Below are 22,664 nucleotides of genomic sequence, written 5' to 3'. Positions count from 1 at the left end.
CATTCAGATGGACCCATAAGTTAAATGAAAAATACATATTTGATTTTGTTTGAAAAATAAAAACTTTTTCTATGCTAAATAGCCTTAGATATTCAAAAGTATCATGCATATCTTGCAATAATACAAATTAACTAAAATTAAATTGCACTGTACTGTAAAACATGTCTTACGCCATTATACTGAATTGCTAACCATCAGGGAATGGGATCTTACAAGTATTGATTGTAACACAGAGCTTTTTAATTCAGTGCTGCGATAACTGACAAATATTTTTAGACTGAATGAATATTTGCATGTCAGCAACATAAACTAAATCAGGCGTGTAAAACAAAGTGGAATTATTCTTCAAATGGACACATTGGGATTGATCTACTAAAGGCAAATCCACTCTGCACTACAAATGTACTTGGAAGTGCAGTCGCTGTATATCTGATGGGAAGATCTGAAATGAGGGGAAGCGCTGCTGATTTTATCAGCCAAGCATGTGCAAGCAAATACGCTTTTTTTATTTTCCTTGCATGTCCCCCTCAGATCTACAGTGACTGCACTTCCAAGTGCACATGTAGTTCAAAGTGGAGTTGCCTTTAGTAAATAACCCTCATTATGTCTACTGAGGGCCAAGCCCACTTAGTGCTCTTCTCCAAGCAAAATTTGACAACTCCCTCTCCTTCCTTTCGGCCTAGTCCCGTTCCTTCCTAAGCCTCTTTTAACTTAAATCCGCATTCATGTGATCCTCCATCACACCTCTTCTAAAAGTGAAGACCCGTGACCCACCACTGTAGTCATGATGTCACCATAACGCTGCTGGAGTTTTCAGGATCCTGTGAGACCCTGTTAACAAATTCATGGGATAGTATACCAGGCAGCAACATAGGCCACCAATAGAAGACCTTCCCACTCTGTAGTCCAGATGAGACAATATTTGGGTTCCAAATTGCCACATAACTACAATTACAGCTAAAAATTTAAATTTTTTTGTTGCTGGAATGATTAGCTAGAGCAGGGTGGGGCACTTCAACTTTACAAAAAATGATTATAGAACTTTGGTAAGTAATACTAAACATTAAAGTAGTAATTGTGACTTACCAACTACCATATTGTAGCTCCATGAAAATTACATTAAAACAAGGCCTGAAGTATTAGGCCTCATGTACTGCTGCTCCTAAACTGATGTTTTTGGAGCTTTTGGCATTTTTTGCCTAAGCCCCTGAATGCACCTCAATAAAATATGTTGTGCCCTTGCACATGTAGAATTTTAGAGGAGTGTAGGAGCAGCAGAGTTTATAGGCAGTCAAAGTTCCTTCTCCTGAATGCAAAATAATTACATTCAGGAGGGGAGCTTTTGGGCATAAAAACGCTAAATGCGGGCAAAAGCACCTAAGTGCTAGGCACATTTATAACTTCAGCATTTATTCATTTCAATGACCAGAAGGAATTCTAGCCAATTAAATAAATAAATGCCCAAACACCAAAGGCTTCTAAACTCTTCTGAACTTGTCTAAACTGATTTGAAAAAATGCAGGTGAGTTTTTAATGCCAATTTTCACCTGTCAGGAGTAACAGCGTTTACAATAACCAGTGTGCATGAGGCCTCAATCTGCAAATTGCATAAGTAAGTGTAGCAACAGTAAAGGGGACCTCAAAGAAAGAGCAAAAGGGTTGCATAAACTCAACCTTTCAAATCGTATATAGCAAATTTGACTTGGTTTATCGTAATGTTTTACTGCACTAAATACATTGATGTTTTTTGTATATGGGGAGGTGATGAGGATGCTACTTACATAGTGGAAGAAGACCAGTTGCAAAATTATTCGGAAAAGGATTCTGGGAAATTTTGATGGTAAGATGTAGACCTTTGCTGATGGTATATTGTAAAGTATTTTGGATTCCATTTAAACACACAAAGTCAACACAGGTCAAATAAATACACAGTTGAAAGACACACATATTGAGTATTTATGGCAGAAAAAAGATGTGTAAAGTAGTGAACATATTATGAAACGGGCCTGGGAATCTTCAATTCTGCTTCCTCTGTATTATAATCCTGCTTACTGTCAACTCTTTCGAGTAGTATTGAACATCACTACGTTGTTGTTGCCCACCCTGACCATTTTTCCTCCAAGTATCCCCCTCTATCATTCAGTTTACATAACAGAATACCATTGTAAACCTGATTTCGTTTTTGTTGCTAGCAAAAAAATTGTAGATGGCTACAGATAAAAGAGAAACATTTATATAGATTTTAAAAGCTTTAAATTACAAAATGGCTTGTATGGCATTTTGCAAAACCAGAGTTACATTCTAATTGATGATGTCAATTCAGTGCTAACTCTTCTAAGTATCATTTTAAAGTTGGTTCAATAACTTTGCCTATAAGGTCAGAGTAGGACCTGCAAACCTGCCCTGCAGTATGTAGAAACTCCTGTTTTATTTCAGGCACTTGTCCTAGAAGATAAAAAAAAAACCTCAGTTATTTATGGAAAACTATAAATACCTATATATAGTTCTGATATACATATGATATTATTAGAGCAGACCAAATATTCAAAGCAGGATACCTGAGATGAGCAAAACTGGATAAACTCACATCTCATTAAAGTCAACCAATCAATAAACTAATAGGTATGTATTGGCAGGTTTTTGGAAGCTTGTACCAAAATAAAGTTCCTCTTTTTGATATTCATCTTGCTCTCCCATGTGCTTCAAAAGTTGTTTTGGGCTTTGCTGCTGTCCTTCTTTAAGGCATGTTTTTTTTTTACACTGGAGGGTTTATAAAGCGAACAAGAAGGGCATGGAGAAGAGGCCAAAGAAAAGCTAAAGTTGTTAAGCATTAAAACTTGTTAAAACGTGTCACTTTTTTTCTCCATGCCATTTTAAATTGAAAAATATGTCCAAAACATGTGATGTGAACAGGGTAGATAAACATTTACATGAAACTGTATATGTAGCTATGTATATATGTACTGTATATTGGCTTTAGCCAGTCTCCTTTAAAATTTGCCACTGCTGATATTGTTAAAAATTCCGAAAATCGTTCAAATCAAATAATGATAATAATAATAAATATATATTTTAAAATAAAAATTAATAATACATTTTATATGATTGATGTGTGGATTGTAGCATGCCACCTTTTTCCCTTATGCTTTGCAAAGGTTTATATGAAATAGAGCCTAGGGGGTACAGTTGAAGAAATTGTTTGAGTAAAGCAAGCTCCATTGATGGTGTCCATGGTAATATTAATCCCCATCTCTGGTGTCAGCACCAGAAATTACAACTCACAGGTGTCAGGAACAGTATTGATAATCCCAAGCAAATGTCGGAAATGATAAGCCCCAGAAATAACCTCCAGTAAGTGTCAGGGCCAGTGATAACCACCAGCAAGTGTTAAGGCCAGCAATGATAGCCCCCTGCAATAATATCCAGCAAGTGTAAGGGCAAGCAATAACCCCCAGCACAAAAAAATCCAGCACAACTCCAAGCATGTATCAGGGCTAGGCTTGTGCAATTCGTTTCGTAACGAATCGAAATTCGGCCGAATTTTGCATCTTTCGGACATTCGGATGCATCCGGATGTCCGAATAAAAGAAAACAAATTACAACGAATACGAAAGAAATATAACGAATGAATTCGAATGAATTCGACATGATTCGAAATTATTTCAACCGCATTCGAAATTATTTCAAAATAATTCGACATTATTTCAACTGCATTCAAAATGATTTCAACATGATTCGACATTATTTCAACCGCATTCGAAAATATTTTGTGACCCGACTTTAGGGCCATGTATCTCGGGGTCACTTGGTGCTAGACACTTCAAATTGGATATGTTGTAGTGCTAGTAGTATTGTGTTTGCATACCAAATTTGGGGTTTCTAGCTATAAGTGACCCCGAGATATGTGGCCCCAAAATCGGGTCGCAAAATGTTATTAGTTATTAGAGCAGAGAACGACATTTTGCCACCCGATTTTGGGGCCACATATCTCGGGGTCACTTATAGCTAGAAACCCCAAATTTGGTATGCAAACACTACAACATATCCAAATTTGGAGTTTCTAGCACCAAGTGACCCCGAGATACATGGCCCTAAAGTCAGGTCACAAAATATTTTCGAATGTGGTTGAAATAATGTCGAATCATGTTGAAATCATCGAATCCGGTAGAAATATTTTCGAATTTGGTTGAAATATTTTCGAATGTGGCCGATTTTTTGAATTCGGTAGAAAACTAAACGAAATCCGAAAACGAATTTAAGGAAGTTAATGAATATAACTAAACGAAATTAATGAATTAACGAATTAAAACGAAATGAAACTAAACAAATTTCTTCCTTTTGCACATGTCTAATCAGGGCCAGCAATGATAACCCCCAGCAGTAACTACCAGTAAACATCAGGGCAAGTAATAACCCTCAGCAATAAACCCCAGCATTGGTGTTCAGTAGTTTTACTTACCTGAGCACCTGGTTCTGCAAAGCTTCCTCTTTCCTGTGCTGCTGCCAGCACTGTAATTTATCTGTTGGGCAGATGAAGTACCCTGCCCAACAGAGAAAGGAAGCACTATTGCAAGCATAGTGTTACTAGAATATTTTGCTTATGAAGTAGGGGTCCACTGTATGGAGGTGCCTAAAGAAATTTTGTGTTTGCTATAGCACACCCCTGCAACTGCCGTAGAGAACATGGATTTAAAAGTGCAGAAAATTGATTGTGAAAATTATGTAATGCTGTTTACATGATTTTGTGTGTCTCATATTAGCAGATATTTTCTAGAAAATCTGGCAAAAGAATATGAAATGTCAGTTGCCCGTAGCCAGAGGTTAATAAGTACATTACCTGGCAGTATTTGGAGAGATAATGCGTCTTTCAGTTTTTCTATTAGCTCCCTGAGCTCCTCTTCCTCATTCATCACAGATGACTCTTGAGGACCATGTGTAGGTTGGTTGTTTATTGTATCTTTTAAAGCAAAGCTACTTTTTTCAGGCCTCTTTTCAGTTCCCAGTGTGTAATTTTCTTTATAGCTAGTAGAAATCTTAATGGACTCACACAAGTGTCTCATATGTGTCAGCGTCTGTTTGTTTCGTGCCTTCAGATGGTCATTTCCTCTCTCTAAATTGAGCTGACAGCTCTTCTTGCTCCTTTGGATGGACAGCCTAGTCTTATTATAACCGCAGTCGTCCAAACTAATGGAATTAGGAAACCTTGGTGTCCTTTGGTCCATTTTTTGTTTTATCTTAGAGAAATAAATTGTACCCTAAAAAAAATAAAAAAATTTTAAAAAAATGAACATATATTTAAAATATTGTTTCAGTCAGGATTTTACAGATTTAAAAAAATTCTATGAAATGAAAACAATAGTGTAAGTTGTATAGAATCTTTATCTATAGAAAGAGAACTATGCCGGGAAAAATTAAAACACTACACTTTGGATGAATGCATTTATTTATTGCTGTGAAGGGTTAATATACAGCTACTTTTGTATTTTAATAAATAACTCTTACACTATATATATGACTTTTTCCCTCCATATAACAATGAGGTGATTTAACATATGAAGGGACATGAGAGAGCAATATCAGAGTTTGGGATACTTCATAATATATGTAAGAATTTGACCTCCTAATTTAGTAATACAAAAAGGAAAACACCGCGTTAATACAAAAATATATCTAACAAATGGTAAATAGTGAATTCGCAAACAAGCGAAGCATAAAACACACCTCTGAAAAACACAGCCAAGCTGCTAGCACACAAACAAACCAAGTTTAAAGCTGAAAATATATAAATAAGTGCAGCGCTCAAAGGCAAAGTAAATAAGTGTGAGTGTACATAAAAGTAAAAAAATCCTGTAATAATAACGAAGAATCCACTAAAGTCCAAAGAGGATATAGACAATCTCAAAGTCAGTCCCCCTGGACCTCAAAGTGGTATATTTCTCATCTTGGGACTTCTGAAGTTTTCAGATGGCATTCATGAAATAATGACTCTCAACCTTCTCAGACCTCAGAACCTCTTGGGAACGGATTATAAAACAATTAAAGAAGGTGGATACTCTTACCGGATGAGTTGGACACATCCACCGTATAGTAGTGTGTCATAAAAGCCTGTGGGGGGCTCCAATAGCACGCACAGATGCAACCAGCCGGATGGTGATTCCCCTCGGAATTCCTCGTTCTAAATCCCTTGTGGTCTCCAATTGGAAGAAGTGGATGAATGACGCCCCAGCAGATACTTTGTTTATTTGGATTATCACAGTATATATTTATACAGATACTTTGTTATTGCATACAGTCTTTTATTGGTTGTAGCACTTTACCTATATTTCATTAACAGCGCCACACTTGACCATTACTTTATATTGCTTTTACCACATAGATTTTCCATTGTGCAGGCAGCTAATTGTGGTTGTGTTTTTTAGACAGCGCGGTTTTGTCTTTTTATTTTTTTCATTTAGTAGGCACACCAGTTGGAAACAGTATTGGTTCAGTTTTATGTGCAAGCAGTACATAGGGCCAATCAACAAGATAAGTGGGAGTTGTGTCCCCCAATCAACATCAGGAAAAAAAAATTGCAGTAAATTCAAAAACCCTATTTTCTTCCACCCATTGAGGAACACAGGAATATAGTAATTATGACTTTTTTGGGCCAACCAAAAGTGGGCAACAGCCACTGAGAGAAATCTGACTAGAAGAATATTGAAATGTCCAAAATATGCTAAATAAAAATGGGGAGCAAATATGGAAATTGTTACTGACAAGTAAAGACACCATAAATGAATCTGTTACCCAAAGATCAACAAGTGAATAGCTAGAGAAGGTGGGAGTGAGGACAAGTGATACCAAAATAGATGTGCAGGGACTTCTGACATAGCTCTATTTTGGTAGCGTCACTCCAGATTATGGCGTGCCAACAGGTGTGAGGAGTGTCATATTGTACAAAGGCTTTTTTGTGGCAGCAGTAAAGGCTTCTTTCTGACAACTCAACTATGCAGCTCATTTTGTTCAAATATTGTCCTATTATGCTCCTTTAACTTCTTGAGATCCGCGCTATAGCCGAGTGACGGCTACAGCGTGGACCTGCTTTGCCGGGACTACGTCTATTGATGTCGTCCCATGCACGAGCGGCCTGCGTGCCCCCTGAGGGGCGTGCGCAGCACGCTCTGTGATCAGCGAGTCTATGAGACTCGCCTGATCACAGATCGGAGCAAGGGGTCGATCCCGACCCCTTACCACGTGATCAGCTGTCAGCCAATGACAGCTGATCATGTGATCAAAGCAGAGACGGTAATCGGAAGAAAAAAGCTGGGGACAGCTCATCAATGCCCACCTGCCCCCTGCCAGTGCCACCTAAAATATAGCAAAAAGTGCCACCTATCAGTGCCCACAATCTGCCTCGCACACACAGTGCTGCACCACAGTGCCACATATCCGTTCCCATCAGTGTCATGTACCAGTGCCCATCAGTGCCCATCAGTGACGCCCATCAGTGCCCAGCAGTGCCACCTATCAGAGCCACCTATCAGTGCCACCTATCAGTGCCCATCAGTCCCATCTATCAGTGGTACCTATCAGTGCCCATCCGTGCCACCCATCCGTGCCACCCATCCGTGCCATCTGATCTGTGCCCATCTTTGCCCATCAGTGCCGCCTTATCTGTGCCCATCAGTATTGCCTTATTTGTGCCTATCGGTGCCACCTTATCTGTGCCTATTAGTGTTGCCTTAACTGTGCCTATCGGTGCCCACCAGCACCGCCTATCAGTGCCCACCAGCGCCGCCTCATCAGCGCATTTCAATGAAGGAGAAAAATTACCTGTTTGCAAAATTTAATAACAAACTATTAAACATGATTTTTTTTTTGTTTGTTTAGCAAAAAATAAAACTCCTAGCTGTAACTAACCACTTCAGCCCCGGACCAATTTTCAGCCTAAGGACCAGAGGTCTTTTTACAATTTCGCACTGCACTGCTTTAACTGGTAATTGCGCGGTCATGCAATGTTGTACCCAAATGAAATTTGTGTCCTTTTCTTCCCACAAATAGAGCTTTCTTTTGATGGTATTTGATTGTCTCTGCGATTTTTATTTTTTGCGATATAAATGGAAAAAGACCGAAAATTTTGAGAAAAAAATATATTTTCTACTTTTTGTTATAAGAAAAATCGAATAAACTCAATTTTAGTCATACGTTTAGGGCAAAATTTATTCAGCCACATGTCTTTAGTAAAAAAAATATCAATAAGCGTATATTTATTGGTTTGCGCAAAAGTTATAGCGTCTACAAACTAGAGTACATTTTCTGGAATTTACACAGCTTTTAATTTACAACTGTGCCTATCGGTGCCCACCAGCACCTCCTAGCAGTGCCCACCAGCGCCGCCTCATCAGCGCTTTTCAATGAAGGAGAAAAATTACCTGTTTGCAAAATTTTATAACAAACTATTAAACATGATTTTTATTTTTATTTTTGCATCTTTTTTTGTTTGTTTAGCAAAAAATAAAACTCCTAGCTGTAATTAACCACTTCAGCCCCGGACCAATTTTCAGCCTAAGGACCAGAGGTCTTTTTACAATTCCGCACTGCACTGCTTTAACTGGTAATTGCGCGGTCATGCAATGTTGTACCCAAACGAAATTTGCGTCCTTTTCTTCCCACAAATAGAGCTTTCTTTTGATGGTATTTGATTGTCTCTGCGATTTTTATTTTTTGCGATATAAATAAAAAAAGACCGAAAATTGTGAGAAAAAAATATATTTTCTACTTTTTGTTATAAGAAAAATCAAATAAACTCAATTTTAGTCATACATTTAGGGCAAAATTTATTCAGCCAGATGTCTTTAGTAAAAAAAATGTCAAGAAGCGTATATTTATTGGTTTGCGCAAAAGTTATAGCTACAAACTAGAGTACATTTTCTGGAATTTACACAGCTTTTAATTTACGACTGCCTATCTAATTTCTTGAGGTGCTAAAATGGCAGGGAAGTACAAACCCCCCCAAATGACCCCATTTTGGAAAGTAGACACCCCAAGGAAATTGCTGAGGGGCATGTTGAGCCCATTGAATATTTTTTTTTTTGTCCCAAGTGATTGAATAATGACACAAAAAAAAATAAAGTTTACAAAAAGTTGTCACTAAATGATATATTGCTCACACATGCCATAGTTATATGTGGAATTGCACCCCAAAATATATTCTGCTGCTTCTCCTGAGTACGGGGATACCACATATGTGGGACTTTTTGGGAGTCTAGCTGTGTACGGCACCCCAAAAACCAATCACTGCCTTCAGGGTTTCTAAGGGTGCAAATTTTTGATTTCACTCCTCACTACCTATCACAGTTTCGAAGGCCATAAAATGCCAAAATAGCACAAAACCCCCCAAATGACCCCATTTTGGAAAGTAGACACCCCAAGCTATTTACTGAGAGGCATGTTGAGTCCATGAAATATTTTATATTTTGCCACAAGTTGCAGGAATATTACAATTTTTTTTTTTGCACAAAGTTGTCACTAAATGATATATTGCTCACACATGCTATGGGCAGAAGTCAAATTACACCCGAAAATAAACTCTGCTGCTTCTCCCGAGTACGGGATATCACATGTGGGGGACTTTTTGGGAGCCTAGCCACGTACGGGACCCCGAAAACCAAGCACTGCCTTCCGGATTTAAATATAAAACGCTACCAAAAAAAACTGTTAGCGATCGCAGGGATCAGGCCTGACTCTGCGAACGCTGCAGTTATGTGTTTAGTGTTTTGTAAGTGACAGTGATCGATCGATACTGCACTTGGGTGGGCTGGGCGGAGGGGCAAAACGCAGGTGCTAGCAGGTATCTGGGCTGATCCTGCTAACAATGCGTTTTTTTGGAACCCTAAATTGCTGGGGACGCTAGTATAGATCTGATCAGATATTGATCTGTTCAGATTCTATACCACTATGGGAGGTTTATGCTTTGCGCGTGGGTGTTAGCGGTACTGGCACGAACCTAGCGCTGCCTGGGGCGACGCAGACCCTGACCCTAAAACCTAATTGATATCACCCGCTGGGTGATCAGGGGGTTAAACCTTTATTGGGTAATAAATGGCGAGTGCCCTGATGCTATAAAAAGCAAACTAACCAGAGTCACCCATAACACTTATACAGTGATCACTGGTGAAAGGGTTAACTAGGGGCAATCAGGGAGTTAAAATTTTTATTAGGTAGTATATGGGGGTCCCTGGCGCTATATAAAAACCTGACGGGGAACCTAAATAACTAACTGGCTAACCAGCGTCACCAGTGACACTTATACGGTGATCGCTGGTGAAAGGGTTAACTAGGGGCAATCAGGGGGTTAAAACCATTATTGGGTAGTATATGGGGATACCTAGCGCTATAAAAACCTGGCGGTGAACCTAAAAAAATAACTAGCTACCTAGCGACACCAGTGACACTAATGCAGCGATCAGAAAAATGATAGCTTAGTGACACTGGCAAAAGGGGGTGAAAGGGTTAACTAGGGGCAATCAGGGGGTTAAAACCATTATTGGGTAGTATATCGGGGTACCTAGCGCTATAAAAACCTGGTGGTGAACCTAAAAAAATAACTAGCTAACTAGCGGCATCAGTGACACTAAAGCAGCGATCAGAAAAACTATCGCTTAGTGATACTGGCAAAAGGCGGTGAAAGGGTTAACTAGGGGCAATCAGGGGGTTAAAACCGTTATTGGGTAGTATATGGGGGTACCTAGCGCTATAAAAACCTGGCGGTGAACCTAAAAAAATAACTAGCTACTTAGCGGCACCAGTGACACTAATGCAGCGATCAGAAAAATGATCGCTTAGTGACACTGGCAAAAGGGGGTGAAAGGGTTAACTAGGGGCAATCAGGGGGTTAAAACCATTATTGGGTAGTATATCGGGGTACCTAGCGCTATAAAAACCTGGCGGTGAACCTAAAAATCGGGGGGGGGGGGGGGTTGTTTACCTGTGTGTGCCTATGTGTTAGTGTAGTGTTTGGTGCAGACTTACTGTTTCCTCTCCTCGTATAAGACCGCCCCGAGGAGAATGACATCACTTCTTCCCTGCCTGTGTTTACTATACACAGTGGGAGGAAGCTTCTCATTCGCCAGGAGCGATCGAGAGGGGATGGCCAGAAACCAACGGCCATCCCCTCATCCTGGATCGCTCCTGCAGCGAAATGGACCGCCGCATCCAGCGGGAGGGGGTCCGATCGGACCCCCCACCCGCTGGAAGGCGAGCACGTACATGTACGTGCTTGTGCCTGTCGGTGCCATTGCACCGACGTACATTGCCATGCGGCGGTCCTTAAGTGGTTAAATACCACCAAAAGAAAGCTCTATTTGTGGGAAAAAAATGATAAAAGTTTCATTTGGGTACAGTGTTGTAAGACCGCGTAATTGTCATTCAAAGTGCATCAGCGCTGAAAGCTGAAAATTGGTCTGGGCAGGAGGGGGGTTTAAGTGCCCAGTAAGCAAGTGGTTAACCGCAGCACAAACCACTAGCAATGGGCGATTTCAGGCCAAACTTTTGCTGTGCAGACGTTAGGAGAGCCGCCATATAAATGGGTCGTCCGACCGTTTGTTTCCCCCCCCCCCCGAACCGACCACAATGCATTGTGGTGCTGGACAGTGCAGTGCAAGCCCTGGTTGGGTAAAGCAGTGAAAGCTTCAGCCTATCAGGGCACAGAGCATTGTCAGAGTCATGATTGGACATTGTCATCTGACTTTATCCAATCGTGGCTCATTCTCGCCCCATAGTATAAAAGTATTCTTTCAATGGCAGCCATTTTTAGAGTGATTTCTGCATGGAGAGAGATAGAACATGACTATCTTCAATGCTATTAGGTAGTTAGTGTGCAATACTGTGCTATTTTGATTCAATTGTCAGTGTAGAATATTAGTTTAGTCTTGGGATAGTGTGAGTGTTGTGAGGAGGACCATCATTCAGCTTTGCATAGTGAGCAGCTAGAGTAGGGACAGCTCTGCTAGTTTCACTGTAGTGTAGTGAGACCGTGTCATTCATACATACATTAGTGTAGAGTAGGGACAGCTCAGATAGTTTCAGTGTAGTGTAGTGAGACCATGTAAGTAATCTGTACATTAGTGTATAGCTAGAGCAGGGACAGTTCAGATAGCGTCAGTGTAGTGAACACTGTCATCAACGCCAACATCAACAAAGGGACAACAGCTGTTATCTTCTGGCCCACTCCCCAAATTTCAGCTGTCTGGGCTTTTTCAGCACATCTCCAGTAGATCGCACTGCTGCTATCTGCAAACTGTGTCTCAGGTGCATAAAACGTGGCAAAAACACCAACCATTTGGGTACCACATGCTTTACAAGGCATTTAACGTCCAACCACTCAGCCCGTTGGCAAGAGCACATAAAAGCCACACAAATGGGGCACAAATCTGTCCCTCCTCCTCCTCCTTACCCACTTCAGTCTGCTCCTGCTATACCGAGTCATTACCTCTCAGTAGCTTCCACTGACAGGGATGATGGTATAGCACAGAGTGTCCCAGGTCCTAGCAGCACATCTGCCAGCAGCACACCACCAGTTGTAGATTGTAGCCGACAAATTTCTCTGCCTCATCTGCTGCAGCAGAAAAAAAATACAGTTCCTGACACCCATGCTCAGTGTCTAAATGCAAGCTTGTCAAAGCTGTTGGCCTGGTGGATTCTACCCCCTTCCATGAATTTGCACAATGTGCTGTACCACAATGGCAGGTTCCCAGTCGCTACTATTTTTCAAGTAAGGCTGTTCCATTTCTCTACGATCGCATGAAAGGGAATTGTTGGGCAAGGCAGTCAGCCGTAAAATCCACCTTACTGCTGACACGTGGCCCAACAAGCATGGACAGGGACAATATATTTTGTTCACAGCACATTGGGTAACGCTACTTGCAACTCGAAAGGATGCAGGACAGGGCTCGGTTCTGCAGCTTGTTGTGCCCCCACGTCTCCATACAGCTGGTGGTGATGATGCCAGACCTGAGAGGTCTACCCCCTCCTCCTCCACCATCTCCATGCCCTACTCTGCAGATTTGTCCTATGAACATCAGGTACCTTCTAAGCATTCAAAGGTTTCCCCACGCCAATGGCTGATCATTAAGGATGAATACACTGTATTGTCACCATTTAAGGAGGCCACAAGGATGGTGAGCTGTGACAGTGCATGCATCAATGACACAATCCCTGCTGTGTTCCTGCTGGAGCAGACTCTGCATGGCATTGTGGAAAAGGCACCGGAGGCAGAGCAGCAGGAGGAAGAGGAGGACTTCCTTTCCTCTCAAGGCCCACTTTATCCAGATATCATCATTCCTATGTCACAGAACACACAGGAGGAGAGAGGGGAGGAGGATGAGGAGATGGATTCTGGCACTTTCATAGGATTCAAAGAAGAGGAAGGCATGCGTCAATCTGTAAGAGATGGCTTTCCAACCCCAGGACCCATGGGAGTAGTACGTGGCTGGGAGGAAGGAAGTTCCAGATGCTGTCACCCTGAGTGACCCTGAGGAGTCTGCTTCTCAAGCCTCGGCAAATTTGAGGCGCATGGGCAATCTCATGCTTCAAAGCCTGCAAAAGGACCCAAGAATGCGTGGCATAAAGGAGAAGGATGATTACTGGTTGGCAACCCTCTTTGACCACTGTTATAATGTTACGTTCTCAGAACTCATCCCTTCCCCACAGAGAGTGCAGAAGATAAAATCTCGTGAGGACACGTTAAAGAGGATTTTATTGAACATTTTTCCTGACTCCAGTAGGTTATAGTGTCGTGGAAAACATTGTTTTGATCAAGATGGAGCATTGGGGAAGGCATCCACCCAAGTGAGGCATTTAAGAATTTTTTTATTCCTCGCCACCCAGGGCTGTCAGCTTCCTCCATCGCATCACATGGTGGACAATTACCTCGGGGCCCAAACAGAGATGGAGAGCTTTCCAGCTGATGATCCACAGACTTACTAGGTCATGAGAATAGACCACTGTCCAGAACTTTTCCAGTATGCTTTTGAGTTGTTGGGCTGGCCTGTGTTCAGCGTGCTTTCAAAATGGGCATTCAGTGCTGCAGGAGGTTTCATCACTGATCATAGAACATGGCTTTCCACAGACTCCGTGGACCATTTGACTTTTATAAAAATAAATCAGTGCTGGATTACCAACTATAAAGCCCCTGATGCTGATGTCACTGATTAAGTCTTTCTGGGATGTGGAATATCTGCAGGAGTTTGAGTCTGCCTAGCTTTGAGGGTGTTCAATCATTTCATCTGGAAAAATGTTTTTGGTATACAGTAGGTTTCATGGGCACAATTAACACCCAAAGACCAATTTTTCTGCACCTGTTTGACAGGTACATATAATTTCAGTTTTTTACAGCAAGGCCAATTCTTGCTTTCATCAAGATTACCTCGATAGGGTTATAGTGGGAAGGTGCCACCAACACTGAAAGACCAATTTTTCTGCACCTGTTTGACAGGTGCATATCATTGCAATTTTTTAAAGCAAGGCCAGTTCTTGCTTTCATCAAGATTACCTCTATATGGTTACAGTGGGAGGGTGCCACGACATCCAAAGACCAATTTTTACGCACCCGTTACTTTTATACAAAGTCAAATTGATAGCAGAATGTATCCAAAAAATCTCTAATCTTGTTCCCAGTGCACTACATTGTGGCCTCATCATACACACTGGTTCCCCAGCTGTTGCTGAGCATCATTTTAGGAGCGATCTGTCCAGAGGGGGGGGCACTGATTCATGGCCTCTCCCTCACGATTGCTCCTGATGAAAGAGAAGCTTCCTCTGCTTCTGAAACTAAAGAGAAGCAGAGGAAGTGATCTCATCTCTCCTCGTGAAGCCCTTTCGTTCCAGCACCCAAGGAAAGAAGACATCCCTGTGAGTTACACCAACAGCACACTAACACCAGTATACATAGGCATGCAAATCATCCCCCAATCACCCCCCCTGCACCCCCTGTCACAGTGACACCAATAGCAGTTTTCATTTTTTACTGATCACTGCATTGGTCATTTTGTGACTGTTATAAGTGTTAGGGCTGTTAGTGGTAGGCCCCTTTAGGTCTAGGGTACCCCCTAACCCCCTCTATTAAAGGTTTAACCCCTTGATTGCCCCCAGTTAACCCTTTCATCCCCTGATGCCAGTGTCACTAAGCAATCTTTTTTCTGATCGCCGTATTAGTGTTGGTGACGGTAGTTAGCCTGTTAGTTATTTAGGTTCACCGTCAGGTTTTTATACTGTCAGGTACCCCCATATACTACCTAATGAAGGTTTTAACCCCCTGATTGCCCCCTAGTTAACACTTTCACCCGCTGTCACCAGTGATCACTGTATAAGTGTCACAGGTGATGCTAGTTAGCCAGTTAGCTATTTAGGTTCACTGTCAGGTTTTTATAGTGTAATTTACCCCCATATACTACCCACTGTATAAGTGTTATGGGTGACGCTGGTTAGTTAGTTTGTTTTTTATAGCATCAGGGTACCAGCCGTTTATTACCCAATAAAAGGTTTAACCCCCTGATCGCCTGGCGGGTGATATCAGGTTTTAGGGTCAAGTAGGTCCTGTGTTGCCCCAGGCAGCGTCAGATTAGTGTCAGTACTGCTAATACCCATGCATGCACCATAGAATAGTGTCTGAACGGACCGATATCTGATCTGATCAGATCTATACTAGTGTCTCCAGCAGTTAAGTGTTCCCAAAAATGCAGTGTTAGTGGGATCAGCCCAGATACCTGCTAGCACCTGCGTTTTGCCCCTCTGCCCAGCCCAGCCCACCCAAGTGCAGTATCAATTGATCAATCACTGTCACTTACAAAACACTAAACACATAACTGCAGCGTTCGCAGAGTCAGGTCTGAACCCTGCAATCGCTAACAGTTTTTTTGTTATTCGGCGCAACATTATATTTCCCAATATAAAAAAATTGGGCAAATTTTACTGTTGTCTTATTTTTTTATTCAAAAAAGTGAATTTTTCCCCAAAAAAGTGCTCTTGTAAGACCGCTGCGCAAATATGTTGTGAAAAAAAATATTGCAATGACAGCCATTTTATTCTCTGGGGTGTTAGAAAAAAACCAATATATAATGTTTGGGAGTTCTAAGTAATTTTCTAGCAAAAAAAAACTTTTTAAACATGTAAACACCAAATCTGAAAAAGAGGCTCGGTCCTTAAGTGGTTAAAGCAGTGCTGTAAAAATGAAACAAATTAAACAACGAAACGTACATAAGGCAGAGTCAAGTACTGACGTCACTTCCGGGTGTGATAGCAGCTTAGGAAGATTGTGGAACGCAGCTGGCACGCATGCCGCTAACAGGAACCACGGCTCTGGAGCTATCACTCTCCCGTAGATGTAGATCTTCTTTGCGGATATTTCAGTATATGGAATGCTTGTTTTTATTTATTTATTTTTTACTTTTTTATAATCTATTTATATATTTTTTTCCTGCTGGTTATTTTAAATAAAAACATTTCCCAAATTTTTGATACTACACCACGGGAGCCCTTATCTAATTTTTTTGCATGAATACCTCTATCTGCACTGGAAAGTGGTGAGAGAAAGAAGTTTTACCCCTTGAGATTCAACCTGCACCCAATCTGATCCAGATGAGAGATATCCTTGGGCGATCCATAGAGGCTGGATATTGGATGTCAATGCTGGAAACATCATCTGGGCACTAAGGCTGTTCTACATTGGAGCTGGTGAGTGGGGACCCAAGAGTAGGAGCACCAAATGTCACCTGGATTTTTTCTGTGTTCTTGGTCACAATAGGAAGTCACCAAGCATCTAAGAATTATAAAAGACTCTTGTTTTGCTGGTTTCTGAAGGAGTTTGGATGTTACACTTTGGACTTGGTCTATCTACTTACATCTCATTTTTATTTTTCACATACGTTGGGACTGGATTCCTTTTTGTTTTTGTGTTTTTTTGGGTGTTTTTTTGAATATTTGTATATGTCTTTGAGCATCACTCTTTCTGGATATAGTTACTGTGAATGAATGAATGAGGCCGCGTACACACGCGGGGACTGTTCGCCCAACTTTGTCCGCTGAACAGTGTTTCGGCAAACAGTCCGCTCGTGTGTGGGCTTTCAGCGGACAGTTTCAGCGAACAGTCCGCTGAACAAGGTTTTTCGGAAATTCCGAAAAACTGTCCGCTGAAACCTTTTTTTAGCGAACAGTCCCCTCGTGTGTAGGCTTGTTCGTCAAACTAAGTTCCGCGCATGCTCAGAAAGGATTTACACGCCGAAAGTTATAATGCAGTGTATAGGACGTCGTATTTTTCGTCCCGTCGTACGTGCCGTTCACGTCATCGCGCACGGTTTCAGCAAACTGTTCGTCCGTCGTGTGTGGCCATGTCCGTCCATGCTAATTTTGAGTGGACTGTTTGCCGAAACTGTTTGACGGACAAAGTTGGGCGAACAGTCCCCGCGTGTGTACGCGGCCTGAATGAATGAAATACTTGTATAGCACACAATGCGAACTGAATCGCCTCTAGGCGATGTGGCAAGCTTTGATCATCTGCTAAAAGAGCAAGGTCTTGAGTTTTTTTCCTAAAAGCCAGGTGATTTTCTTCCAGGTGGATGTTGATTGGTAGAGCATTCCATAGCCAAGGTCCTTGGACAGCGAATCTCCGATCCCCCTTGGATTTATACCGGGCTTTGGGCACGAGGAGGAGGTTTTTGTTGGCTGATCGAAGACTGCGGTTTGGTGTGTAATGATTTATTTTCTCCATTAGGTATTGCGGAGCTTCTCTATGCACGCATTTGTGGGTGAGGCAAAGGGTCTTGAACGTGATCCGATTTTTTACAGGTAGCCAATGTAAGCTCCTCAGCGAAGGAGAGATGGATTCCCAGGGTTTTTTCCTGTTATCAGCCTTGCCGCCGTGTTTTGGATCAGTTGTAATCGCGCAAGTTGATATTGTGGTAATCCTATGTAAAGCGAGTTTGCGTAGTCCAGTCGTGAATTAATGATTGTTCCAACTACCACTGCTTTGTCATTCTTTGGGATAAAAGGGATGAGTCTGCGAAACATGGTGGTGATGGTGAGATCCACTGACTACTGCTCCTATTTGCGTATCCATTGACATTTGTGCATCTAAAATAACTCCAAAACTCTTGGCTTTGGTCTTTGGGGAGATAGTCTGCCCAAATACGGTTGGTGGAGACCAGGAGGTTTTGGTTACGGGATTATGATTTGGGTGTAAGATAAGAAGCTATGTCTTTGATTCGTTCAGCTGGAGAGAGTTAGTGGTCATCCAGTCCTCTATTGATTTGAGGCAGTTTTCAAGTTGTTGTTGGTGATCTTTTTTTCCATTGATCCGGAAATAAAGTTGTGTGTCGTCAGCGTAAGAGTGGAAGCAGAGATCTGAGCATCTGATGATTTGAAGGAGTGGGCGAATGTAAATGTTGAAGAGAACGGGTGACAAAGGAGAGCCTTGAGGGACTCCGCAGGTGACTGCCCAACTTTCAGAGAGGAATTTTCCTAGTTTCACTGTCTGTGACCGATTTCCTAGGAAGGACGCGAACCATTGGAGATCTATGTCTTGGACTCCGGCTACTTCTGTGAGGCAGGCGAGTAGAGTATTGTGATCTACTGTATCAAACGCTGCACTTAGGTCTAGCAGTACGAGGAGACATGGCTCTCCGTCATCTGCTGCTTCGAGGGCGTCGTCCCAAATCTGAAGGAGTGCTGTTTCTGTTCCATGACCCAGGCGGAAGCCTGATTGCAGCGGGTCCAGGAGCTTGTGAGTATCCAAGTGGAGTTGTAGCTGATGTACTACAGCTTTCTCCATGATCTTAGAAATGGTGTTGAGGCTTGTAATTGGCCTACGGTTGTTTGGATCCTGAGGGTCCAGGTTTGGTTTCTTGAGTAGAGGTTTGACGATGCCTTGTTTGAGGATGCTGGGAACAATCCCTTCGTGCAATGATCGGTTTATGAGATGGGTTATGGTTGGAGCCATGATGTCGGAGCATTCTTTCAGTAGTTTTGTGGGGATGATGTCAATAGGTGAGGTACTGTCACGCAGTTTATTAATGATGTTTTTTGCGGTGTCTACGGTAATTGGGAATAGTGAAAATTTAGGCGGTTCCAGTATGTTGGTGCAGACATCCTCTTTATGTATTTTCTGGCTGAGGTCGGATGTTTTCTTCTGACAAATTGTTTCCCTGATGGTTTTGACTTTATCGATGAAAAAATCCGACAGTTTGTCACAGTAATCCTGGGATTCACTTTCTGGGGGTTCTAGGCACACCGGATTTATTGATTGATTGACTAGTTTAAACAGTTCCCGTGGTTGGTATGCGGCTGTTGAGATTGTATATGAGAAGTGGTCCTTTTTGGCTTTGAAGATTGCTTTCCGATAATTCTCTGTGAGATCTTTGTAGTTAAAGTGGTTTTCCTCGGTGGGATTTCTTCTCCATGTTCTTTCCACTCTTCTGCGTTCTTGCTTTAGTAAGGCGAGGGAGCTATTAAACCATCCCGAGTTTTTTTCCCTGATGAGAGCCCTGCGTTTTGATGCTACCGAGTCTGCTGATTGCAGCAATTTCCTGTTCAGGGAGTTGAGTGTTTCCTCCGTAGAGTGGTTTAAGGTTAATGTAGTTATCTTGGACAGAGTGGATTTGAATGATTCGGAGTATGGTTTTTTATGCGATCTGGTCCAGTGCGTTGTTGTTACAGGATTTTGTTTTTCGTTGGTGATGTTGGTAGCGATTTTGAATTTGATGGCGTGGTTTTCCGTCCATGGCAGTATTATGTTGTCGAGTATGTTGACGTCAATGTTCTGTTTGAAAATGAGGTCCAGGGTGTGTCCTGACCCATGCGTGGGAGTCTTTATCAGTTTCTGGAGACCCAGTTCTTCTAGTTTATTGATGCCGGCAGTCGCGATGGGGTCTTTGCGCTCGTTTGCCTAAAGGTTGAAATCTCTGAGTGCCAGGAAATTTTTGTGTAAATACTGTGTATTTATCACTGTCATTATCACTTATGGTTTAGTGTATTATACTTTTGTTACATGCTTTTTCTATTATATTACTAGTGGTATATATTACCACAGTAGCACATTTCACTACACAGGTGATTTAGGCTTGTCGCCTTTTTACTGCATAACAATTCTAGCAATTTAGGCTTGTCGCAGTAGCACATTTCACTACACAGTCAAATTAGGCTTCTCGCCTTTGTTACTGCATAGCGACTTTAGCGATTTAGGCTTGTCGCGGATCACTCTTTAGTAGTGTTTACTATTTTTTATCACATTCATTAGTTGCACATTTTTATCTCTTCACTTAATGGTATGTCACATCACAATAGTGATATGGGTCTGTTGTTTGTTTACAATATATAGGTAGCGCCATATTACTCTTAATTTTATTTTTATTCACACTCTAGTCTCCATTTGGGGACCTAGAAGGGTAGGGTGCACATCTATTGCCCTTAGACCTAAGCGTGGATTTTTCATCTTATTTTGCAAAAATGAAACAAGTTTGCATACAAACTGTAAAATAAGTTAATTAAGGAATTAATACACATGAATTAGGTCTAAACTGTAATAAAATGATAAATAAAAGTGTTTTTTGGTTATTTATTTTTTTATTTTACACTTGCATGTTTGCTGGAACTGACAAAATGTGCACATCAAAGAGCACATCTTTGTTTTGCACGTATACACTAACCAAAATACTGTATATTGTAGCAATATTTTTACAATCTATTTACAAGGCTTGATTCATAAAGAAGCTGCTGGTGCATTCTTGATACACAGAACAGGACCTGGCTGTCAAACTGACACCCCAGCTCTGCGAGTTATGTCAGGAAAGTGGACAACTCTTATAGACCAACCCTGTCTACAGGAACAACATCTTGTTCCTGTATCTAGATTTAAGAAATAACTTAGATTAGACCTAGATTTAATCAGCTCTGACTAAAACAAAAACAATAAGTACTTTTGCCTTGCTTTGGTAGTACCTGAAGATTCTGTCTTAGCTCTTCCAGGTCTTTTCTCAGACAGTCACTGCTGACTGCTAAAGTACGTATATGGGCTTCTATTCTGCAATGATTGTCTTCTTGAGTTTCTTGGAGCACTTGGACAGCACCATTCCAGCGACTTAATTGCTTCCTCAGTAACCTGCATAGCAAAAAAAAAAAAAAGAAAACGATACATGACCTGAGAAAACTTTTTATTCCTGCAGTGATTAACAGTAGCAGAGTGACCTGAGGGCAAAAAGGATATTAACGGAACACATCAGTTTGCTCAGCATTGTCCAAAGAATTAGGATTCAAACTGTCTATTCTATAAAGACTGCTGTATTGGTTGATCCCACGTTGTGATATCAATTGGTAGAACCTAAATTAGGACAATAGGTTTGTGCTTTCACTTCAAATCAATTCTAATGGTATTTTCTGGTCAAATGCAGATACTGGCTTTTACTATATTAGGTTATAAGTAACATGCTGTTATTCAGTCACGTGGTCATTATTACACAGATTTTACTATTAATTGTAAGGCTGCTTTCACACTGGGGCATTGGGGGCATCGGCGGTAAAGCGCTGCTATTTTTAGCAGCACTTTAGTGTCATTTTAGCGGTGCTATTTGGCTACTAGCGGGGTGCTTTTAACCCTTGCTAGTGGGCAAAAAAGGGTTAAAGGGTTTGGCGGCGCTGCCCATTGATTTCAATGGGCAGGGGTGCTTTATGGGTGCTCCTACAATGCTGCAAAGATGCTGCTTGCAGGACTTTTTACCGTCCTGCAAGCGCACCGCTCCAGTGTGAAAGCATTTAGGCTTTCACACTTGAGTGAGAGGAGAGGCTCTTTACAGGCGCTATGCAGGCGCTATTTTTAGCGATATAGAGCCTGTAAAGCGCCACAGTGTAAAAGCAGCCTAAAGTACACAATACAATGCATTTTGTGATATGCAACTAGTAACATGTCCTCAAATGTACATCACTCTTATTCTTCAGTGCACTCTTTGGTAAAGAATGTATAACACACATTAAAGTGGTTGTAAACCCCATTCATGAAATTTTAACTAAGCACATATATCTGTAGTGTTTACTTGTCTCTCTCCAAAGCTCTAAGTGTCATTTCTCTCTGGTGCGTTGTTCCTCTTTTATCAGCAGAGTCACTTCTGACAAGTGAGAAAACATGAGCTGAAAATTTGTGTCTGGGAGAGAGCTTAGTGGGAGATAAGCAATGAGCTTGTGTGTTCAGAATACAGCTCTGCATGTTCCTTCGTTCCTCTACTGTATCCCTTTCCTCCAATCACCTCTCACACAGTGTATGTCCAATCTGCCCGCCCATACCTATGTACTGCCGAAAGATGAAGAAAGATTTTTAATAAAATCTGTACTTTTCAAAGGGTGTAGAAAGGGGAAGACAGCAGACATACAAGTAAAACTTATGTAGAAGGATTTGTTTCCTTTTGGTGTATCATCTGAGGCTGTTCACTTCACTGGGTATATGTGAGGGTTTACAACCACTTAAAATTTTGGCTTAGTAAAACCTAAATAGCCTGCCTCAGATACCAAGGTTTCTGTGTGTTTTGGACAACTCAAGCCACTTAACATTGTGTAATCACCCCATAATACAAAGTCTGTAGTCTGTGGTATACCTAGCATATTTATCAATGTAATAACACCCCCTTTTAGCTATATAACAAACTTAT

The 22,664-nt window shown here is 41.4% G+C and overlaps 1 protein-coding gene across 1 annotated transcript in view; it reads right to left on the bottom strand.

Annotated features, from left to right (window-relative positions):
• Positions 1-22,664, bottom strand: part of DYTN (dystrotelin) — a 67,904-nt gene continuing 45,240 nt past the window's right edge. The window contains exons 5-7 of the mRNA XM_077448507.1: positions 20,968-21,127; positions 4,838-5,255; positions 1-2,445 (exon numbers count right to left, since the gene is read on the bottom strand). Of these exons, the coding sequence (XP_077304633.1) occupies positions 2,342-2,445; positions 4,838-5,255; positions 20,968-21,127 (682 nt within the window). The 3' untranslated portion in view covers positions 1-2,341. The remainder of the gene's footprint in view (positions 2,446-4,837; positions 5,256-20,967; positions 21,128-22,664) is intronic.

The sequence above is a fragment of the Lithobates pipiens genome, unplaced genomic scaffold, assembly GCF_037356315.1.
Source record: "Lithobates pipiens isolate NorthernLeopardFrog02 unplaced genomic scaffold, aLitPip1_a1.2 Scaffold_22, whole genome shotgun sequence".
NCBI classification, from domain to species: domain Eukaryota; kingdom Metazoa; phylum Chordata; class Amphibia; order Anura; family Ranidae; genus Lithobates; species Lithobates pipiens.
This window is presented reverse-complemented; position numbering and strand designations above follow the sequence as displayed.